This window comes from Leptonotus elevatus, chromosome 14 (assembly GCF_054856555.1).
Source record: "Leptonotus elevatus isolate MCC_2025b chromosome 14, RoL_Lele_1.0, whole genome shotgun sequence".
Taxonomy (NCBI): Eukaryota; Metazoa; Chordata; class Actinopteri; order Syngnathiformes; family Syngnathidae; genus Leptonotus; species Leptonotus elevatus.
The window spans coordinates 21,507,603-21,528,797 of NC_141252.1; the positions used below are offsets into that span (position 1 = coordinate 21,507,603).

A 21,195-nucleotide genomic window follows, 5' to 3' on the forward strand; every position below is an offset into this window, starting at 1 on the left:
GGAGTAGGGGAGCAGACGAAAGGGACATGAGTGCCTTAGGTGTTTTGTTTGCATTGTAGCCTACTTGCTTAAAAAAAAAGTGTACATGTTTTAAGAATAGCCCATCAGTGATTGGATACTGTGTCTTGCTAAGGAAAATTAAAACAGAGGAAGAATAAACATTAATTTACTTATAAACTAAATGTACCAATTTTTCTATATTTTGTTTAAAAACAAACTAGAATGTATTACATAGAAAAAATGCTATTATTTCCCCAAATATTTCTAATAAGCACATTTTAGAGCTGTAATATTTTTTTAATTTGATATTTTTACTCATGCCTGTTTATACATTTTCCCGGTGTGTCTGTGAAAACTGCTCAATGCTCTGCAGTGCATGCACATTTAGACCAGGCTTGAGGGTGGCGGGGTGGGGGTTGCTGGGGGTGGTGGGTGTCTGTGGGCGGCTGGGGCTGGGTTGGGGTGGATGGGGGGCGGTGGGGGGGAGCGGGGGCTGTGGACCTGTGGGGTGCCTGGCGGGCCTGCAGTGCCCCGTCCTGCTGCATCGGGTTGGGGGCGCGGGCCGTGTTGGGGTGGGGGGCGCTCCTGCTCCTGGGTTTGCTCTCCGGCCGGTGGCCCTGGCGGGGCCCGGGGGTCGTCCTTTGGCGCTGCCGCGGCCTGGGGGGCCCTGAGGTGTTGCGCTTGCTCTGTCCTGGCAGGGGTCGACGGCTCCCCTCTTTGGTGGAGATTTTCATGCATGCCAGATCCACCACACCAGCGTCTATTAAAACTCAGACACAATCTGCTTCTTCCTCAGGTCATTGAATCGGTGGAGGCTGGTGTCTGTGGATCTCACTCTGCTTCGTTTGTCCTTCCTTCCTTTCCTCAGTCTCTTCTCTGGTCTCTTGAGGTCTCCCTGATTTGTTGGAATTTAGATATTTCTGGGGTTGGTGAAGAACTCTGGTTGGTGGCCCGGTGGGTGGTGTCTGGTCGGTGCTGGATTTCACTTTCCTTTGTTTTCTTTGGTCCTTCCTCGGGTCTCCTGACGGCGGTGTTCGGTTTAGGTGAACGGTATGGGATTTTTTTAATAGGTTTTTGGTGAATTAACGAATACACACACACTCGCACGCACGCACGCACATACACATACAAAAAAAAAGAAGAAAAAAAAGAGCAATGATGATGACATTACCGAATGAACAATACTGAGCTCTTTAAAAAAGAAAAAAAAATGCTATTATTTCCCCAAATATTTCAAATAAGCACATTTTAGAGCTGTCATTTTTTTTTACTTTGATATTTTTACTCATACCGGCTCATGCCTGTTTATAAATTTTCCCGGTGTGTCTGTGAAAACTGCTCAATGCTCTGCAGTGCATGCACATTTAGACCAGGCTTGGTGGTAAACCAGAAGAGCTGCTAACTAAGACATTTTTGCCATCCAGCATAATGGACATATCACTTAGGTATACATATGACTGTTACACAAAAAATGCAAGTAAATTAATGTAAAATATTAGGATATGTATCGCCTTGAAGATCATGTTTTGGGATACATATGTATCGCGATACGTATTGTATCGTGACCCCTGTATCGTGATACGTATCGTATCGCGAGGTTGTTGGCAATACCCAGCCTTACTAAACACACGACGATAAGAATTACATCCACTGTTACACAGTGATAATTTTGTCTGCGAAACATTTTTGTCATATTTTTCGTCACATTTTTTTTCCAGACGAAATCAAACGAAAACTAAAATAGAAGCCATTCATTGAGACGATAACGATAACTAAAATTGACTGACAATTTCGTCAATGACTAAAACAAAAATAAAAACAACACAGTGACTAAAATTCACACAATCCAATCAGAAGGAATGAAACGCGGTTTCATCAACTAAAATTTCTCTTTATTTTCGTTTAGAACTAAAATACAATCAGATGACTAAATTATGACTACAACTTTAATAAATTTTAGTCAAAGGACTATAACTAAAAATATATATTTTTTGTTGTCAAAATTAACACTGACTGTATATTTAAAAACATGTTTTGTTTTTGAAACATCGCTAGCTTAACGCTAATGCTAAAGTCAATGCAGGAGCCCATTTGAATGAATAGTGTTCAAGAATAAAGTGTTCAATGTGAAGGGATGAGTGGGCAAGAGGCTATGATCATAGTTTTGAGTCGTTGAGTTTTAAACGCTAGCAAAAGAAGCGTTCCATAATGCGTCCCCCGCTTTTGGTGTGAATGTAGCATAACGCTGTGTCCTGCACTTACCTCGCCTCCCCTCCAGCCTCCAACTGCTTTAGTTCGAAATTCAGCGGCGGCTATGATATAAATACTTTTTCACAGCACTGTATGCATACATATATATATATATATATATATATATATAGTGTGTGTGTGTGTGTGTGTGTGTGGCTTTGTCTTTGCTACATTGTGGGACCCATACACGCGTGTTTTTCCAGGTTTAACTAGGGGTGTGGGGGTGGGGGTGTGTGTAAAATTATTGCCTCTTTCTCTTTGAGTTCTCAATCTTTATGAATCAGTTTGAATTTCATAAAATATTTTTTCTTCATGTCCTTTTTACAGTTGAGAGAGAAGTGGTTCAGAAGAGGACCTTTACTCGATGGATGAATCTCCATTTAGAAAAGGTTTGTTCATGTAATGACAACAAAATAACTCTTTTACTGCCACACATCCAAAAAAACAACCCCGACAGTGTCAGCCGATTTCGATTATATTAACTAATCTTTCAAGGCAATCAGAATATGGTATACTTTGACTACATAAACTCGGTGGGTACCAAATGAAAGATCGCGTTCCATTCTTTCATTAGAAAAAAAGTATGTTTCTTATCTACCTTATTCCGTTCTTTAGTAATTACCATTTCGCATTGAGCGAAAATTGAAAACATAAGGAGAAAACAAGCTTTTTGTAAAAAGATACATTTTCTGCACAACAGTGACTTTGACACAAATATTTTTTGTTTAGTGACGTTCTGTGAATTAGATTTAATGTGACAAAGGCTTTGATCATTAGCCAGGTTTAAATGGAGACTTTTTAGTCATTCCGATTGAAATTGTTCCGAATGAAAATCTCTGGTCACCTGTTTACATGTGATGTGATCCATTCCGATCTGCCTTTTATATGCTCCCCCGTTTAATCAGATGAGCCCCGTGGCAGCCGTTGGACGCATGGACATCGATCACGTGATTTATAAAGATGGAGTTCATTCATCCTTTAGCACAGTAGTTGTGATAGTGTTTTGAAGCAACATCGTGATAAAAACAAGTTTCAAGTGCTTAAAAACAAGTTCTCTCCGTGCAGACAAGCTCTGGGGAGACGCCGCCATATTAGTGGGTGGAAATGATGACGTCAAGACGCATTTACGTCAAGACGCATTTACGTCAAGACAGAGTATGGGCATGCCGGACGCAGCCTCGCCATTCCGAATGAAATGTATACATGACGCTCGTTCGGATTGACAAAAGGAATATACCACCCCTGTGATTCCGAATGAAATTCAATTATCATTCCGATTGAGGTGTTTATATGGACCATTTTCATTCCGTTTGGCCGTTCGGATTCATGCTAATCGGAATACATGGCTCCATGTAAACCAGGCTACTCACGTCATCCTTGAAAACGTTCTATTTCATCAGATTGGTCATGTTTCAGTGTAATTCCATACTATTCGGAGCCCATTGAAAAGAGATACAATGCTGCTATCTGCTGGCCATAATTAGTTGGTGTTTGTAGTCCATTGAGTAGGCAGCGCTGCGCAACAACTTCCACTGCCCATTGAGAATTTTTTTTTTAGTTAACGTCAATTAATCTTTTGGCGGCATTCATTTGGATTTTAGTATACGTCATTAAACGTTTTTGGCGTTAAAAAAGGAAAACATAAAAATTCCTGGTTTTTATTCTTCACAATTTTTTATGACTGCCTGAAAAAACATATTCGTCTATCACGGGTGGTGACAAAGCACAGCTCTTGAGCCGCATGCGGCTTTTTAGCGCCACCCTAGTGCTTTTATTCAGTTTTTCCACGCTCTTACAAGAAGAGGAAGGAAGAAAACTGGAGTCAGGGCCAAACTCGAGTACAACAATATTAAACTGCACCATCTCCCTTCTATCATACTATCAAGTGTGTATTAATTTAGAAACAAAGCTAATGAACTGCAGGCTAATATCAGCCATATGTATGAGTATCGCACGGCATCTGTCTTGTCCTTTACCGAAACCTGGCTAAGTGGAACTTACTCCAAGGACAATCTGCATTTAGATGAATTTGGTTCACCATGGAGGCTGGACAGAGACAGTGATTTGATTAGGAAATGGTAGGGGTGGTGTTTGCTTTTAGATTAACCCTCGTTGGTGCACCACGCTGGTTGTGAGAGAAGAGTTGTGTAATTCAGATATTGAATTATTGGCAATTTTCCTGCATCCATTCTATCTTCATAGGAAGTTCCCACAACTTTTCCTCCTTTTCTCTATTTTAGGCAAAACCAGCTGCTGCCACTGAACATAAAAACAAGAAAACACTTGATCAGTTTGAGTTGAATTCCCCTGACGCCCCCAAATTTGTTTTGGGGGATTTCAATCATTGTTCCCTTGATAAATGTCTGAAAGGTTTAAAACAATATGTAACTTGCACCACCAGAAAAGACAGAATACTGGACAAATGTTATGGATCTGTTATAGGTGCATTTAAATCTGTCTCCCTTCCTCAGATTGGCACCATCACGCTATTCTACTGGCACCTTCCTTTACTAAATAGCATTGATGAGCTTTAGGGATGTTTTGATTCCACTGTTTAGGATTGTCTCACATCCTCAGTTGACCTTAATGAGCAGGTAGAGACTGTCATCGTACATCACATTCTGTGTTGATAGCATTACTCCCTCAAAGTCAGTGACAACAACAAACCATGGATTTAAAAAAAACTTAAGCAGACATATAACTAGAAGAAAATATTTATTTTTATTCTTTTCACTGGTACAGATCAAGAGAAGCGAGAGGTCAATAAGGAATTTAAACGTGCCATCAAAAAGGCTTAGATAAATTATAAGAACAAGGTAGAGCTTTCATTTACACAGGGCAATCTCCAAGATGCTTGGTGGGGACTATGAATTCAGTCTCTTCCTGTTACAAGCCCATTCATGTTGACGGTCACAATATTACATCACTTCCAAACGACCTAAACATCAGGTTTGAAAAGGACAACATGTCTCATTACTCTTTTCCTAACCAGCCAGTGAAGCCACTGGACCTGCACTCTAGGATCCTTCGTGTGACCTAATGCTCCTATTAATCAAATTTAAAGCCCTACTGTGACTTTTACTAACCAGAACCAAATTTGGAACCCTAGCAGTCATTAACCTTAGCAATTTAAAGCCCTACTGTGACTTTTACTAACCAAAACCTAATTTGGAACCCTAGCGGTTATTAACCCTAGCAACTGCAGTTACAGTCGTAATGATAAGATCTCCTCCTCCATGCCGATGGGAACATCTCTCACCATTAGCGAAGAAGAGGTGGTGTGCTTCCTGAAAAGGACCAGAATCGGCACTTCCCCTGGACTTGACAACATATGTAGACAAACCCTGAGACACTGTGCCGAGCAGCTGGAAGGCCTTTTCAAGCAGCTCTTCCAGAACTCCATTAATAGCAGCACAGTGCCAGCTGTGTAGAAGCAGTTGACTGTGATCCCGGTCCCTAAGAAGGGATTTATAAAGGTCTTAAACGACTTGAGACCAGTGGCTTTAACGCCCCTAGTGATGAAGACCCTGAAGAAAATCGTTAAGAGCAATACTGGAATTGTTGGCCCGATGATGGACCCTCTGCAATTTGCTGATAGGTCTAAAAGGGGTGTGGACGATGCCAATATTGTTTTTTTATCATAGAGACTATCCACAGACATCTAGAGTCTCCAGGCACAATTTGCCAGGCTTCTGTTTGCAGCTTCACATCCTCGCAAAGAAGTTGACAACACACTTTCATCTGCACCAGCAGCTTGTTTTGTGGATTGTCAGCTTCCTCACAAGGAGGTTGCAAAAAGTGCTGGTGAATGATAGATTCTCAGATGTTGCCCACACGTCTACCGGCTCACCCCAGGGGTGTGTTTCCTCCTCTATATTATGTACAGTACACGGACGATTGTAGGTCAATTCAGCCAAACAATTATTTGGTGAAGTTTGCCGACAACACTCTTACTATCCCTGGTCTCTACTCCATCATTAGATCATGGTCCTACTCTGCAGGAGTTCACATCATGGTGTGAGAGCTTTTGCCTCTAAATCAATATAAATAAAACCAAGGACATCCCAGCAGTAAGCCAGATTCATTTCTAGTGAGGGTTGGACTCTACAAAGGTTGCCCTTTGTCACCGATTCTGTTCATAACTTTTATGGAAAGAATTTCTCGGTGCAGCCAAGGCATTGAGGGGGTCTGGTTTGCATCTCTGCATCTCTGCTTTAAGCCGTGATCTCCAACTCTCGCTGGAGTGATTCGCAGCCGAGTAAGAAGTGGCTGGGATGAAAATCAGCACCTCCAAATCCAAGACCATGGTCCTCAGTCGGAAAAGTGTGGCATGCCCTCTCCGGGTCAGGGATGAGATATTGCCCCAAGTGGAGGAGTTCAAGTATCTTGGGGTCTTGTTCAGCGAGGGCGAGATGGAGCGGGAGATCAACAGGCAGATCGGTGCAGCGTCTGCAGTGATGCGGACTCCGTATCGGTCTATTGTGGTGAAGAAGGAGCTGAGTCAAAAGGTGAAGCTCTCGATTTGCCAATTAAACTACATTCATACCCTCACCTATGGTCACGAGCTGTGGGTTGTGACCGAAAGAACAAGATCCCGGATACAAGCGGCCAAAATGAGCTTCGTCCGCAGGGTGTCCTGGCTCTCCCTTAGAGATAGGGTGAGAAGCTCGCTCATCCGGGAGGGACTCAAAGTCGAGCCGCTGCTCTTCCGCATTGAAATGAACCAGTTGAGGTGGCTCGGGCATCTAGTTCGGATGCCTCCTGGACGTCCCCCTGGAAAGCTGTTCCGGGCATGTCCCACCGGCGGGTGGCCCGGGGATCAACCAGGACACGCTAGAGAGAGTATCTCTCGAGGCTGGCCTGGGAACGCCTTGGGATCCCGCGGGAGGAGAAGGTTGAAGTGGCTGGGGAGAGAGAAGTCTGGGCTTCCCTGCTAAAGCTGCTGCCCCCGGACCCAATGGTAGTAAATGGATGGATGGATGGATGGATGGATGAATGGGATTTCAAATGGAACCTTCTCCATCTAAACATTATGTTGGTGATCATTTGCTGTAATTAGACTGGTACGTTCCAAAAGTAATGGTGATCAGTTTCTGTGGGAAGAGAATGACTTTCCGAAAGTCACATGAGTTTACGGAACATTTAGCCCAAGATCTCTCTGGATGATATGAGGCGATGAAGACAATGACATGAGCCGGATTGATTTGGATACAGATGTCTGTTGATTGTGTGAGTCGAGTGGAAGGAGCTTGGAGGCAGAGACCGAGGTAAGCTAACTAGTTTGCAAGTTGCCGTTTGTTGATAACGGAGTAAGCGTGTGTAGTTCTGTGTGTGTGTGTGTGGGAGGGGGGGGGGGGGTCGCCTGTTTGTCAGAGAGGGACTTCTATATGCAGTTTAGATTAGTTAAATAGTTTGGTGTTATGGGCAAATAATTAGCTATTTTGCTATCAAAAGCCCTTTTTGTAGCATTGTTTTTGTTATGGTTATGTAGTGTTAAAGTAATGTTAAAGTCAAAGTTATGTTTGAAATGCATGCTTTTACTAAAAGCTCTTTTTCTCATCCTCAGTTTTTGCCATAAATGCGAATTCTGACGAAACTATAGCTAACCATATTCTAATGCTAATTGCTGCAAAATGGAAACAGATACAAATATACTTTTTTTCCGGATGAAAGAAGAGACTCTAATCTTCCTTTTGGTTGGTTCCATGTTTTTATGGCAACAGAACACAATATTCTGCGGGCCTTGCAAAATCAATCAAAATACAGTAAAACAACTGGGAGTGAAGGGGGTTGCTCCAGTGAAAATGGCTGGGAGTTAATTAGTTAATTAAAACTACAGAATATATTACAAAATACAAATAATACAACATAACGTTAGTTAGAGTTAAGGTTTTGCTATGGTGAGTGTTATAGTTAGGTTTAGGCTAAGAAACTATACGGTAAAAAGTGGAGGCGGAAGTGGAGGTCAAGTGTTTCCAGTGGAGCTCCACTCGCCCATTGTCTGCAGCAAAACTCGTCTCTTTCCATGATGAGCAAGCCACTTATGATGGGGTGGGGGGTGGTCGGATTGGGTGGTGGTGGGGTGGGGGATAAGAGTGCAAAAGAAAGCTAAAAGTGGGAATTGTCCAAAGCATCAAAGTACCCATGTATATTATGTAATTTTATGTTTTCATTCATTTTCAGTGTAATCCGCCTATTGAAGTCCAAGACCTATTCCAAGATATCCAGGATGGACGTATCCTCATGGCTCTTTTGGAGGAGCTTTCTGGCTGCAAGCTAGTCAGATTCTCACTGTTTATTTGTACATGACCTTATTTAATCAATGAATATTATCTTACAATAATATTTTTTTTGTTGCTGTCTGTATTTTACATGATTGTCAAGCTTCACGGGTTCAAGAAGTCACCACATCGAATCTTCAGACTTAACAATATTGCCAAAGTCTTGTCTTTTCTTGAAGAGAGAAATGTGAGTGCCACAAGTATATTATACCCAAAAATGTGAGAATCCTACTTTTGTTTTTATTGCCGAAGTGTTTATACATGCAAAATACGTGTGTACGCTCTGCACAACAGGTAAAGCTGGTCAGTATTGATGCTGCTGATGTCGTAGATGGAAACTCATCCATCATCCTGGGACTTATCTGGAACATCATTCTCTTCTTCCAGGTTATAATACTAATACTTTTCTTTAGTCTTCCGATGTAAAACCTCCCTCATTTGCGCTGTTTGCTTTTTCTGTACAAACATTCAATTCAATTAAATTTTATTCCAGACTCAGGGTCCACTCTTAAAAACAAACAAACAAAATACATACAAAGATTAAACAACTTCAGTTACACATTAAGAAGACAAGCATACCAGTGTTTCCATATGTTTGACTTTAAGCAAATTGCACTACATCCAATATTTGTGAGGGACACCAAAATTTCATTTGGAGACCTTTCCAGTCTACCAATAAAACTATACATTAAAGTTCTCAGTATAGCTTGCAAAGTGTTCACTCGCGCAGAGACAAACATCTGTTTCACTAATCCATCGTGATCTTCTTAAAATACCATAATATGATGATACCAAAGGGGAGCCATATACAGACATGTACAATATGATTTAAACAGGATCAACTTTACATCATCAGTCCATGAACCAAACTTCCTACATTGCCTGTAGATATATGATGATATGGCAGATGATGTGTCCAAGATATGTCACCTCATATGTTACATTTAACTTCACATTGTGTCATGGGCGGTGCACTTCCATTCAAAAAAAAAAAGAGTCCCACCTCTCTGGTGGTACCAGAACCCAACCTATGTGTCGAGGCGAGTCCAACTGTTTCTAGTCTGAACTTCTCTGCCTCGCATGCCAGCTCAGGACCCTCCCCCACCAGAGAGGTGACATTCCATGTCCCAAGAGCTAGCTTCTGTAGCCGGATATATATTATTTTATATATTTGTAAACTTGACTACTTCTTTCTTTTCGGTTTTGATTCATGTTGAGAACAATCTTGTCCTTGGATGCACTCAACTCATGCCTCATGTTCTGCTTCCTTTTATCGCAAATAGAAACACAGATTTGCTATGTGTACATATTATAATTATAAAATATAGCATAAAATATATTTAAAAACAAGTCATAGCCACAGAACAAACTCCTCAATGAGCAGCGACATTAATTTCAGGACGCAGCGTTTGCATCCAGGTAGGGGTAGGTGATATGGCCTAAAAATTATATCACGATATTTCAAAGAAATTTGCGGTGACGATATTGGTAATAATTACTGAACAATAGATTTGTGATTGGTGCTTCGGAATAATAGCACTTTTATTACAGCACAATATTAACGGCACCTTTTTTCCACAATTCAAATGTAAACAAAGTGCAAATATAGCATCCATAATGAAATTTAATGGAAATAAGAACAGGCCAGGTAGTGTTAACCCTGCGAGGGTTCATTGTAACATAACTGCTTAAAAGCACATAAAGCCTATTTAAAGAAAACACTGTCACGGTCACGGAGTGGAGGACCCAAATGCAGGAAGGTAGGAGAGCCACGGCAGGGATGCTGGTAACTTAGTTTTAATCAAAAACAGGAAAACACAAGATCACGCCCGAGGGCGGATAAAACAGCGAGTAGCGTGGGGTACAGAGTAGATCCACGGAGAAATGCTACTAGTCAAAACACGCGTGGTGTCCACAGGACCTGGAAAGATTGCACCTAGAACGGTAGCAGAATCACAACGTCAGGTCTGGTGAGTAGCGTCACGGAGTAATAACCCGACGCTCCTTGCTGTTTCTGCCAGGCTTTTATTTTGGCCTGATGAACTAATGGGCAGCAGGTGCGTTTGGCAGGATCCACCCTCCAGCTGTTTCCCCAGCAACTGCAAGGGAAAACAGAACCAGCTGACCCCAATCATGACAAACACAAGCCTTCAGATGTCAGTGGCAAATTTAATGAGTTAAGAAACTCCGTTATTTTCTCCTGTGTAATTGATCCTCGTGAGGCAAAAAAAACTTGATAAATGATACAGTAGCAGCCAGTTTGTGGCATCATGCTTTGTTCATCGCATGCATCGTATCGTATTGTTGAAAAATGTTTTTACCCTGCGATTGCTTAGGCAATGATTATTTTGCTGTAACCGGCAACGCTCCTGCGAGCGTCATTTTGCCGTGAATGTCTCTGATTGGTCAGAGGAGCGAGAAAATGCCATGATTGCTTGTAGACATAGCTAGCGAGTATGAATAACACAAATGTGCACGTTTAGGCTGCTGCGCGATAGCAATGTGCACGCTGTTTCGTCGAGAGCACGTTAGCTTAGCGTCCGGTTAGCACCACAAAGTCACATCAACTTGGTGGCGAGTTACTGGTCATATCCAACCACCGTCTGCATTTTTTTTTCATAAGGAGTGCATCTAATCAAAAGTACTCAAACAAAGGCAATACATTTTTGTTCACTTTTACGCTTAACAACACAAGCTTTTTCCATGTCCTGCTCGTGTGTCTTTAGCCTGCGCATCCACTTAACTTTAATGGTAACAGTTTTCCTGCACAATTTGCAAAAGGTTTTATGTTTTTTTGCATCATATCTGACCTCTTGTATCCAAACCGCCTCCACACAAAGGTCGCTCACTCCCACTTTGCCGAAGACGCGACAGAACTGGCTGCTGACAGCCTCACACGCAACTCTATTTTTGTCCCCCTTCATGAGCGCTGATCTAATATGTCAGCGTCCATTATTAAGTTGGCGTCCATGGTTACGGAGCGCGTCATGGCATTGCATCATATCCTTCCAGCGACGCTGGAGCCAATCATATTGCAGGGATCTTGGAGTGCTGTTCTCATATATATATATATATATATATATATATATATATATATATAGTACAAGCCAAAAGTTTGGACACACCTTATCATTCAATACATGCTTAATTTTAATGACTATGTACATTGTAGATTCTCACTGAAGGCATCAAAACTATGACGACAACTATGACAGCTAACGAACACATTTGGAGTTATGTAAAAAGTGAAAATAATAAAATAAATACATAAATAAATAGCCACCCTTTTCGCTGATTACTTTTTTGTACATTCTTGGCATTCTCTTGATGAGCTTCAAAAGGTAGTCACCTGAAAGGGTCTTTAAGGAGTTCCCAGAGGTAAGAATGTCAAGATTATGCAAAAAGTAACCAGAGCAAAGATGACTATTTTGAAAAATCTATAATATAAAACATGTTTTCAGTTTTTTCACCTTTTTGTTTGCTAAATACATAACTCAACATCAGTTCACACATAGTTTTAAAGCCTTCAGTGAGAATCTCCAAATGAACCAGTCATGAAAATTTGCTCACCATTATTGGCACCTATGAAGGTAAACTCCATAATGTGGAATATCTTCTCAAAAAATTAATCAAGAAAAACATTTTATTTTTTATGGAGAACATGTATTTTATCCGAAACACCAAATTATTAAAAAACAATTTAAAACACTAAACAATAGACGAAAATAACAGAAAACTTTGTATTATTACTAGTATTGGCACCCTTTCCTGTAAATCAGTATGGAAACACCATTGTGACTCACCTTTGGTAAATCACAAATGAGAGTTCCCTGTTTTAAATTGTCTGTGCCCAATTGACATGAATTATCCAATGAATGATGACTTTGATGTTTTAAAAAGCCACCTTTTATCCCCTTTTCCTTTGTCACAATCGTGTAAACAAAGGAGCTGTCTGAGGATATTAGAAGTGTAAGTCCTCCAAAAAAAAAAAAAATTATATATATATATATATATATATTTTTATAAAAAAAAATAAAAAATAAAGAGCAATGATGATGACATTTCCGAATGAACAATACTGCGCTCTTTAGAAAAGAAAAAAGAAAAAAAAGGGAAAAAAAGAAGAAAAAAAAGAAGTGGAAGTCCTCCAAAGGGTATAGAGCCATCTCCAAAGATTTTGGTAGCCCTGTTTCAGCGGTGCGTAATTTTATTAAGAAGTTTGACGGGCACGAAACTGTCAAGAATCTCCATGGACGTGGGGGGAAGAGAGAAATTGATGAGAGAAGTCTTTAACGATTGGTGTAAATGGTGGAAAAAACACCACGATAAACATCCAAAGAACTGAAAGCCAACCTGGCACAGTCTGGGATCATGGTTTCAAGAAGTACCATACGCCACACACTGAACCAAAAACAGGGCTTTATGGGTGAAGATCATTCCTGAAACAGACATAAAAAAGAATGGCTAACCTTTGCCAAGGAGTATCTGGACAAAACACAATTTTATATATATATATATATATATATATATATATATATATATATACACACACAGTGCTGCTCAACTTTGTGAACCTCCTGAGCAATTTGGACTTTCCAATTGTTTCAACCTGATTTTGTTGTTCAATCTGAACCATTACATTTTATACGAAATAACAGGTGTAGGTTTGTCAATTTAATGCATTATTCTTTTTTTTGTTTTAAATCCTAGTCTTGTGTTTTAAATGTAGTCAAAACTTAATTAAAAATAGTTTTTGGTCAATTCATGTAGGTGCAAAAGTAAGTGAACCCTGAGCTGCTTTGCTTAAAACAAACAGTCAAGTAGAATCAGGTAGGACAAATTGGTAGCTAAACTAACCACTGAAATGGTCCAGTACAATGAGAGGTTTAGCAAAGAAATTGTGCATCACTGACTGAAACAGAGTTAAAACCACGTAACTTAAGTCTTACCCAGGTGAACCCATACAGGTCAGTCATGCTGAGAGGAAGAGAAATCTCAGGGGACCTCAGGAAGTGGGTAGTGACAGCACGTCTGGGGAAAGCTATAAAGTCATCTAAAAAAAATTGAGTTTCATCATTCCACTGTGAATCAGATCATTTGCAACTAGAGAACACTGAAAATTACTACAATCCTGTCTAGAAATTGACGACCTTCTAAAATATCAGCAAGACCCACAACACAAATGATAATTCAGGTAAAAAGCCAACTCGAATATCAAGGGATATCAGACCTCTTTTGTTGCATCTGGGACACATGTGCATGCTTCACCAATCAGAAGAAAAGTCAATCGACAAGTCTTCATGGAAGGCTTGCTAGGTAGAAGCCTCTGCTCACAAAAAAGATAAATGCTGCCCATCTCAACTTTGCCAGCGAGTAGACACTGAAGCTTTTTGGAAGTCCCTTCTGTGGACAGATGAGTCCAAAATTGAACAGTTTGGTCACAACTAAAACAGTCATGTTTGGTGAAAAGTCAACACTGCATACCAGCAAAAGAACCTTTATTATTTATTATTATTTATTTATTATTTATTATTTAGAAAAATGGGGGTGAGAATGTTAAATTCTGGGCTGGCTTTTCATCCTCAGGACCTGGACAACTCCACCTAATTTAGGGAATCATGAATTCAGAGAAATATTGTGAAATCCTGGAACATAACCTGAAGTCATTCTTTGTGAAGCTTGGTAGACAATGCATCATGCAACATGACAATAATCCAAAGCATTCTAGCAATACAACCAAGGAATGGCTGAAGAACAACAAGATTCATGTTCTGGATGTGCCCAGTCAAAATCCCGATTTAAATTCTTTCAAAATACTGAGGCGGGACCTGAAGTGGGCAGTTTATGCTAGACACCCATCCAACCTCTCTCAACTGGCTGCATTTTGCAAGGAAGAGTGGCAAAAATTCCCCCAAAGTAGATGTGAAAGACTGATAAGTCACTAAAGAAATTGTTTGGATTAAGTTCTCATTGCAAAAGGAGGTGCAATGTCCGATTAAGTGAGAGGTTCACATACTTTTGCAATCATGAAATCAGAGTTTTTCTTAAATCAACAACTTTTGTTTAACGAATGAATGACAATATTATCATTATTTTTGTTCAAGTCCATTATTTTCAATGTCAGCATATATATAAACAGTGCTGCTCAAAAGTAGTCATACCCAAATCTGGTGGCTGACTGGTTAGCACGTCCGCCTCCCAGTGCAGAGGACGTGAGATCGAGTCTGGACTTCGGCCTTCCTTGGTGGAGTTTGCATGTTTTCCCCGTGCTTGTGTGGGTTTTCTCCGGGCACTCTGGTTTCCTCCCATATTCCAAAGACATGCATGTCAGGTTAATTGAACTCTCCAAGTTGTCCATAGGTGTGATTGTGAGTGTGTATGGTTGTTTGTCTCTGTGTGCCCTACGATTGGCTGGCAAACAGTTCAGGGTGTACCCCGCCTACTGCCCGAAGCCAGCTGGGATGGGCTCCAGCGCCCCCCACGACCCTTGTGAGAACAAGCGGTTAAGAAAATGGATATATATATATATAATTAATAACTTTTATTTCTTAAAAAGGATATTTAAGTGTAAATGTTGTATGTAGGCTACTACGTAGTTTTTTAAATTGTATTTTTAGTACACCATGCATTTCTTTAACACGGATAGACTATTACATTTTTGGGGTATGACTTTCTATGTGACCATGTAGTGCAAATAGTACAGGTATTTCACTTGCCCTTTTGATTCATGTCGCCAGATATATGTCTTCGAGTCGCATGCTGCCATTTCATGCCGTAGCGCGCCGTCTACATTAACTCCATATGGGATCACATAGCACAAATGGTTAAAAACGCGATTGATGTAAACATATTTTAACACTGAATATTCAGAATATGGGGCATATTCCATGCCTTTCTTCATCCACTTCTCCTATTACAATTCAAGTTGGATCTGTTTGGATTTCTATCCTTATGTTTGATTGTTTTTCCACCAGTCATATCAAGTAATCAGTGGGGCAATCAAGCCCATCATTGTAATATCATATTACTCTCCGTATCCTGCCAGATTAAGGAGTTGACTGGTACCATACGGAGCCAGTTCCCCTCAACCTCCAGCTTGTCATCCATACCTACCAGCTCTAACCTATCCAACTGCAACACATCATTGACCAGAGGGCATATGGCGACCACAACCACAAAAGAACACAGCAAAGCCTTTAAAAAACTACTCCAGTGGGCACAGAAGAAAACGCGCAAGTAAGTGTGAACCTCCGCTTAAAACTAAATTTCCTTTGTTTTCTTATTTTCTAATTTGAGCAACATTCAATTTGTTTCTGTGGCTACTTTTGTTCCCAAGGTATGGTGTGGCAATTCAGGACTTTGGGAAGAGTTGGACAAGTGGCCTTGCTTTCCTTGCAGTCATCAAGTCCATTGACCCCAGCCTGGTAGACATGAGGAAGGCCTTGCTGAGGAGTGCACGAGAAAATCTTGAGGATGCGTTCAGGATTGCCCACTACAGCTTGGGTATTCCTCATCTTCTGGAACCTGAAGGTGTTGTACAGTTTTCTGTAAATCTACTAAGGAATAAAATGATGAATGTTTTAATGTAAATCTGAGCAAAATTGACGGAGTTATGATGATTATAGGTAGGGTACTTTATGATGATTTACAGTACCCCGCCTAGATAAGTTTAAAATGTAAATTTGTGAGAAAATCTATTTTCAGAATCTGCAACACTTAAAATTAAAACCCATAAGTGTTGTGCATAATTAATGTAGATTGATTACATTTTTGTGAATAGGCACATTTTTATTGTGACTGATTGTTGGTGTTAATGAGAGAATTGTTAAATTTTCTGTGAAAATAATGCAGCAGAGTGGAACATTTGAAATAATTTTGACGGTTTTTGTGCTGGTTAATGTGTCTAACTGACATACATACATTTTATTTCAGTAACTCTAGTAAACACCTTTTTTTTCTGTACCCCAGATGTGACTATCAGCACACCAGACGAGCAGTCCATCATAACATACATATCACAGTTCCTTCAGCACTTCCCTGGCATAGAGGAGGTACTTATCCCTAAATATGTGCACGGATGTCTCTCTCTTCAGATTGTGTTGAAAACTAATCTGATGATGAGTACTGTATTGACTTTTTAAATTATGTCTTCCTTAGCAAAGAGAGCCTCAACCACTCATCGAAAGGAGTATCTCTATGGAGCGCCTCAACTTCAGTAACCATGACACCCACCATTTAGGAAATAGTGTTCATAGCAGCAGCGTGAGAGAGAGATGCATCATGTTCCAGATGGACTGTGCACAACCCCCACCCAAAATCTTATTTTCTTTTGTGTCAGAGGACAGAGGGGGCAGTTCACCATCCATTCAACCAGCAATATCTCGCACATGGTTTAGTGAAGACTCCTTAGCTGATTCCACTTGCATGGAAGACAACTTGTATAGCACGGATGATAATGCTAAAGAACCTTCAGAAGAAGTCTTAACCAATAACTCACTACAATTAACACATAGTCAGTCTCTGTTTGACCCTACGTTGCCTGACTTGGTGAAAATGGACTCTGTCATGGACGATTCCGCTATCAGCTCTCCAGATTCCTGGGTGGAGAGCGATGATGCAGTAGTTCCGATGAAATGTGAGAGTCGAAGTGACAGTTCATTGTGTGATTGTACAACACTTTGGGATATGTACTGTGCAACCCATGTGCCCATTACTTCAGTTGATGAAGGATCTGTCCCCATTACGTGTGAAGTGCCAGATGACCAGTCCTTTACTGAGTCATGTATAGATGAGGGTATCTTTCCACTGAACTCCGTGGATGATACACAGGGGAATATCCTGGCAAAACAAATAGAAAAAAGGGAGTCTGATTACAAGGAAGTTGCAGAAAAGAAAACACAAGACTTTTTTCCAAAACCGTTGAAAAAATTCATAGTGGTAAATGCACACAAGAAGAAAGATGGCCAGGTTTGCCCGGTGGGTGAACCTCCAGTAAAAAGACTGTTATCATTTGGATCTGACTATCAAGAAAGTGATAATGCTACCCTATCTCATGCATATCCCCAAACTGAATCACAACACTGTTCTAACCAAGAATATTCAGAGTCATTCAGTGCAACAACATGCACTTATGAAGAACAGACATGTTTGACACAAGCTATTGACCCTGTGAGAGATTCACAGATAAATGAAAAAGACATTGATTATCAAACCGTCAAAGGAGTTGAAATGGAAAATGAATATAAAAGAGGTTGTCAGTACATGGGTGTAAATAATTTTATGAAAGATGAAGTATCCCTTATTGTTCACTGTGATACAGATAATTTTGTGACCTGTAGAAAAGACTATCTAAAAGTGGAAAGTGATAAAACTACACAAGTCCAGTGCTTTACCAAAATTGAACCGGAACCATATTGTCACCAACTTGAGCAGCAGTTTAGTGTTATACCAAACTCTTATGAGCAGGTTTTTGTAAAGCAAACTGCGGATCATGCAACAGATTCACAAGTTTATAAAGGACAATCTGAATGTCAGATAAGTCTCATTGGGGTGAATGTTGATACAGGGTTTCAATTGGAAGAAGAATGTTCATTGCAGGAAAGAAGAAAGGAGGGGGTCACAGAAAAACAAAATGAAGCAATTGATGGGGGCAAAAGATGTTGGCCAGATCATCAAGCAAAGTTGAAGTCAGAAAACCAATATGGAGACCCAAAACTAACAGACCAGATTGTTAGTTATCCGGTGAATACAGAGGACATGTCTTCAGCTACTCAAGCAGCTGGACACCAAGATGACCATCCACAGAAAACATTTGATTCAGATAACCTGCCGTCCCTAGGTCAAAATATTGACTTATTTTATGAGCCACTTGGTACATCCAGGGAAATTAATGATTTTTCCACAGACCTCAGCCAAGCTACTGACTTTATCGAGCCAATGGATTTATTTTACCCATGCAAAGAGGAAGCCCTGTTTACAGAGCCACTTGATAAGAAAATGCAGAGCCGGCCATCTGTCTTGTGTGTATCCGCCCTTGAGCCAGCTCCAGCTTACCAGGCCGTACCTGAGGATCAACCTCTTTATCTAATGGATGAAGACTTCGTTGTGAAGTTGTTAAATGAAAACAGCAAGGTATGTAAAAATCCCTACTATTTTAATATTAACATTGTCACATGATTAATCGAGCAATAAGAATAGAAAGATATGAATTCTCAGTTAATTGATAATGAAACCTCAAAATTGCAAATTTCCCTATTGTGGGACAAACAAAGGTTATGTTAATACATGTTATCTATGTTGAACGCTATCTGTTGTAGGATATTAGTCAACGTATGATTTATTGATATGTCAAAACATCCTCAAGGATTTATTGAAATTGAACTGTCAGTTGACAATAGTGGCAATGGACCCTCTATGGATAGTGAGATAAAATGAAGAATTCAGGATTGTAAACTGTTGGAACGGAAACCTTTTTGTTACACAGAACATAAGACACAAGACGAAGAAGGAGAACTTGACTTGGACAATAAGCAAAGTACACATTACGTGTGCGCATGCGTGAAAATCAAGTTTAAAAAAAGCGTGGCTACCAAAATAGCCGTCATTTCAATGGCAACGATTAGTGTGCTGAAAGTGTTTGCGTAACTGTACACCTTAAAGCTCGCAAGCATTGTTTAAACGGCTTTCAGCCTTAAGTGACAAAACGACAGGTGCACTTTGAGCAAAAAAACACCATTGCAAAGCTTGAGAAGACGGAAGTGTACGCTTGTAAACCTCCGTTTACTTTTACCAATTGCCAGACAGAAAAGAAAGATCAAAACGGACGTAAAAGAGGCTAAAATTGAAAAACACATTTATTTTGTCAATATCCTGAAACCAAGGGAACAGACGGAAGCATCTCGAAGCTCGCTAGCGTACGTACGTGTAACAAAACTAATGGAGTGACAGTGGTTTAAGAACCTGCTTCTAGCCCCAATTGACTATCTCAGTGAAGAAAGATCCTACCTGTCTCTTCCTTCGCGTCCCGGTGTCCCTCATCGGTCCGACTCTTGGTAAAGTGTACAAATTCAGCCAAATATTGTGCAATTAAATAAGCTTAACTGTGGTCAGTCAGTAACATGCTCTGCATGCTTAAAATAGATTAAATAAAACAACTTAAACTTTCCTCTGTGAGTCATCACCTTATTGTGGTGGAGAGGTTTGTGTGACCCAGTGATCATAGGAGCTATGTTGTCTGGGCTTTTATGCCCCTAGCATGGCTCAAAAGACCCCTACGATGACAAACAAATAAACAAATTTGGATCGCGGATTCCCTTGCCCAGACGCGGGTCACCGGGGCCTCCCTCTGGAGCCAGGCTGGAGGTGGGGCTCGAAGGCGAGCGTCTGGTGGCCGGGCCTGTACCTATGGGGCCCGGCTGGGCTTAGCTCAAAAAGGCAACCTTCGCTTGGGCTCACCATCTGGGAGAGGGTTCAAAGGGGTCGGGCGCGCAGTGAGCTGGGCGGCAGCCAACGGGCGGGGACCTTGGCGGTCCGACCTCAGCTACTGAAACTGGCTCTGGGGACATGGAATATCATCTCTCTGGCAGGGAATGAGCCAGAGCTTGTGTGCAAGGCCGAGAAGTTCCAACTAGATATAGTCGGACTCGCCTCCACACACAGCTTGGGTTCTGGTACCAATCCTCTCAAGAGGGGTTGGACTCTCTTCCACTCTGGAGTTGCCCACGGTGAGAGGCGCACAGCAGGTGTGGGCATACTTATTGCCCCCCGGCTTGGTGCCTGTACCTTGGGGTTTACCCCGGTGAATGAGAGGGTTGCATCCCTCTGCCTTCAGGTGGGGGGATGGGTCCTGAATATTTTTTGTGCTTATTCACCGAACAGCAGCTTAGAGTACCAACCCCCTAGCTAGCTAGCTCACTCCCGAGCTAGCTCCCATGGTTCTTGTTTATCTTTTAGGGAGGCATCTAGCTAGCATCAGCGCCTACTTTCTGGACCTGGAATTGACACGTATGTCCCCGTCAAGCTGAAGAAGGAGTCCTATCGGGCCCTTTTGGCCTGCGGGAATCCGGAGGCAGCTGGCGGGTACTGGAGGTGTTCGGTGGGGCCATGGAAAATGACTTCCAGACGGTTTAGAGGAAATTTTGGTCCACCATCTGGCGTCTCAGGAGAGGAAAGCAGTGAACCATTAAAACTGGATGGAGTGCTGCTGACCTCGACTCGGGACGTCAAGAGTTGATAGAATACGTCAAAGACCTCTTCAATTCCACCGACACGTCTTCCTTTGAGGAAGCAGAGGCGGAGGCCACTGAGGTGGGCTCTCCTATCTCGGGGTTCGAGGTGACTGAGGTGGTTGGAAAGCTCTGTGGTGGCAGGGCCCCGGGGGTGGATGAGATCCGTCCGGAGTCCCTAAAGGCTCTGGTAAGGTCTATTCAGGGGTGCTGGAGAGGAGGGTCCGTCGGGAAGTTGAATCTCGGATTCAGGAGGAGCAGTGTGGTTTTTGTCCCGATCGTGGAACAGTGGACCAGCTCTACACCCTCTGCAAGATCCTCGAGGGCGCATGGTTGTTCGCTCAACCAGTCCACATGTGCTTTGTTAACATGGAGAAGGTGTTCGACCGTGTCTCTCGGGGATTCCTGTGGGGGGTACTTCAAGAGTACGGGGTACCGAG

The 21,195-nt window shown here is 41.4% G+C and overlaps 1 protein-coding gene across 2 annotated transcripts in view; it reads left to right on the forward strand.

The window, feature by feature from the left end:
- Nucleotides 1-21,195, forward strand: part of clmna (calmin a) — a 60,032-nt gene that overhangs the window by 5,679 nt on the left and 33,158 nt on the right. For both annotated transcript variants that reach the window (XR_015097157.1, XM_086095542.1), the window contains exons 2-9: nt 2,578-2,639; nt 8,434-8,529; nt 8,635-8,718; nt 8,826-8,918; nt 15,577-15,767; nt 15,868-16,061; nt 16,500-16,582; nt 16,689-18,662. Coding sequence is in view for 1 of the 2 variants with exons in the window: in XM_086095542.1 (XP_085951668.1) it covers nt 2,578-2,639; nt 8,434-8,529; nt 8,635-8,718; nt 8,826-8,918; nt 15,577-15,767; nt 15,868-16,061; nt 16,500-16,582; nt 16,689-18,662 (2,777 nt within the window). In the remaining variant the exon portion in view is untranslated. The remainder of the gene's footprint in view (nt 1-2,577; nt 2,640-8,433; nt 8,530-8,634; nt 8,719-8,825; nt 8,919-15,576; nt 15,768-15,867; nt 16,062-16,499; nt 16,583-16,688; nt 18,663-21,195) is intronic.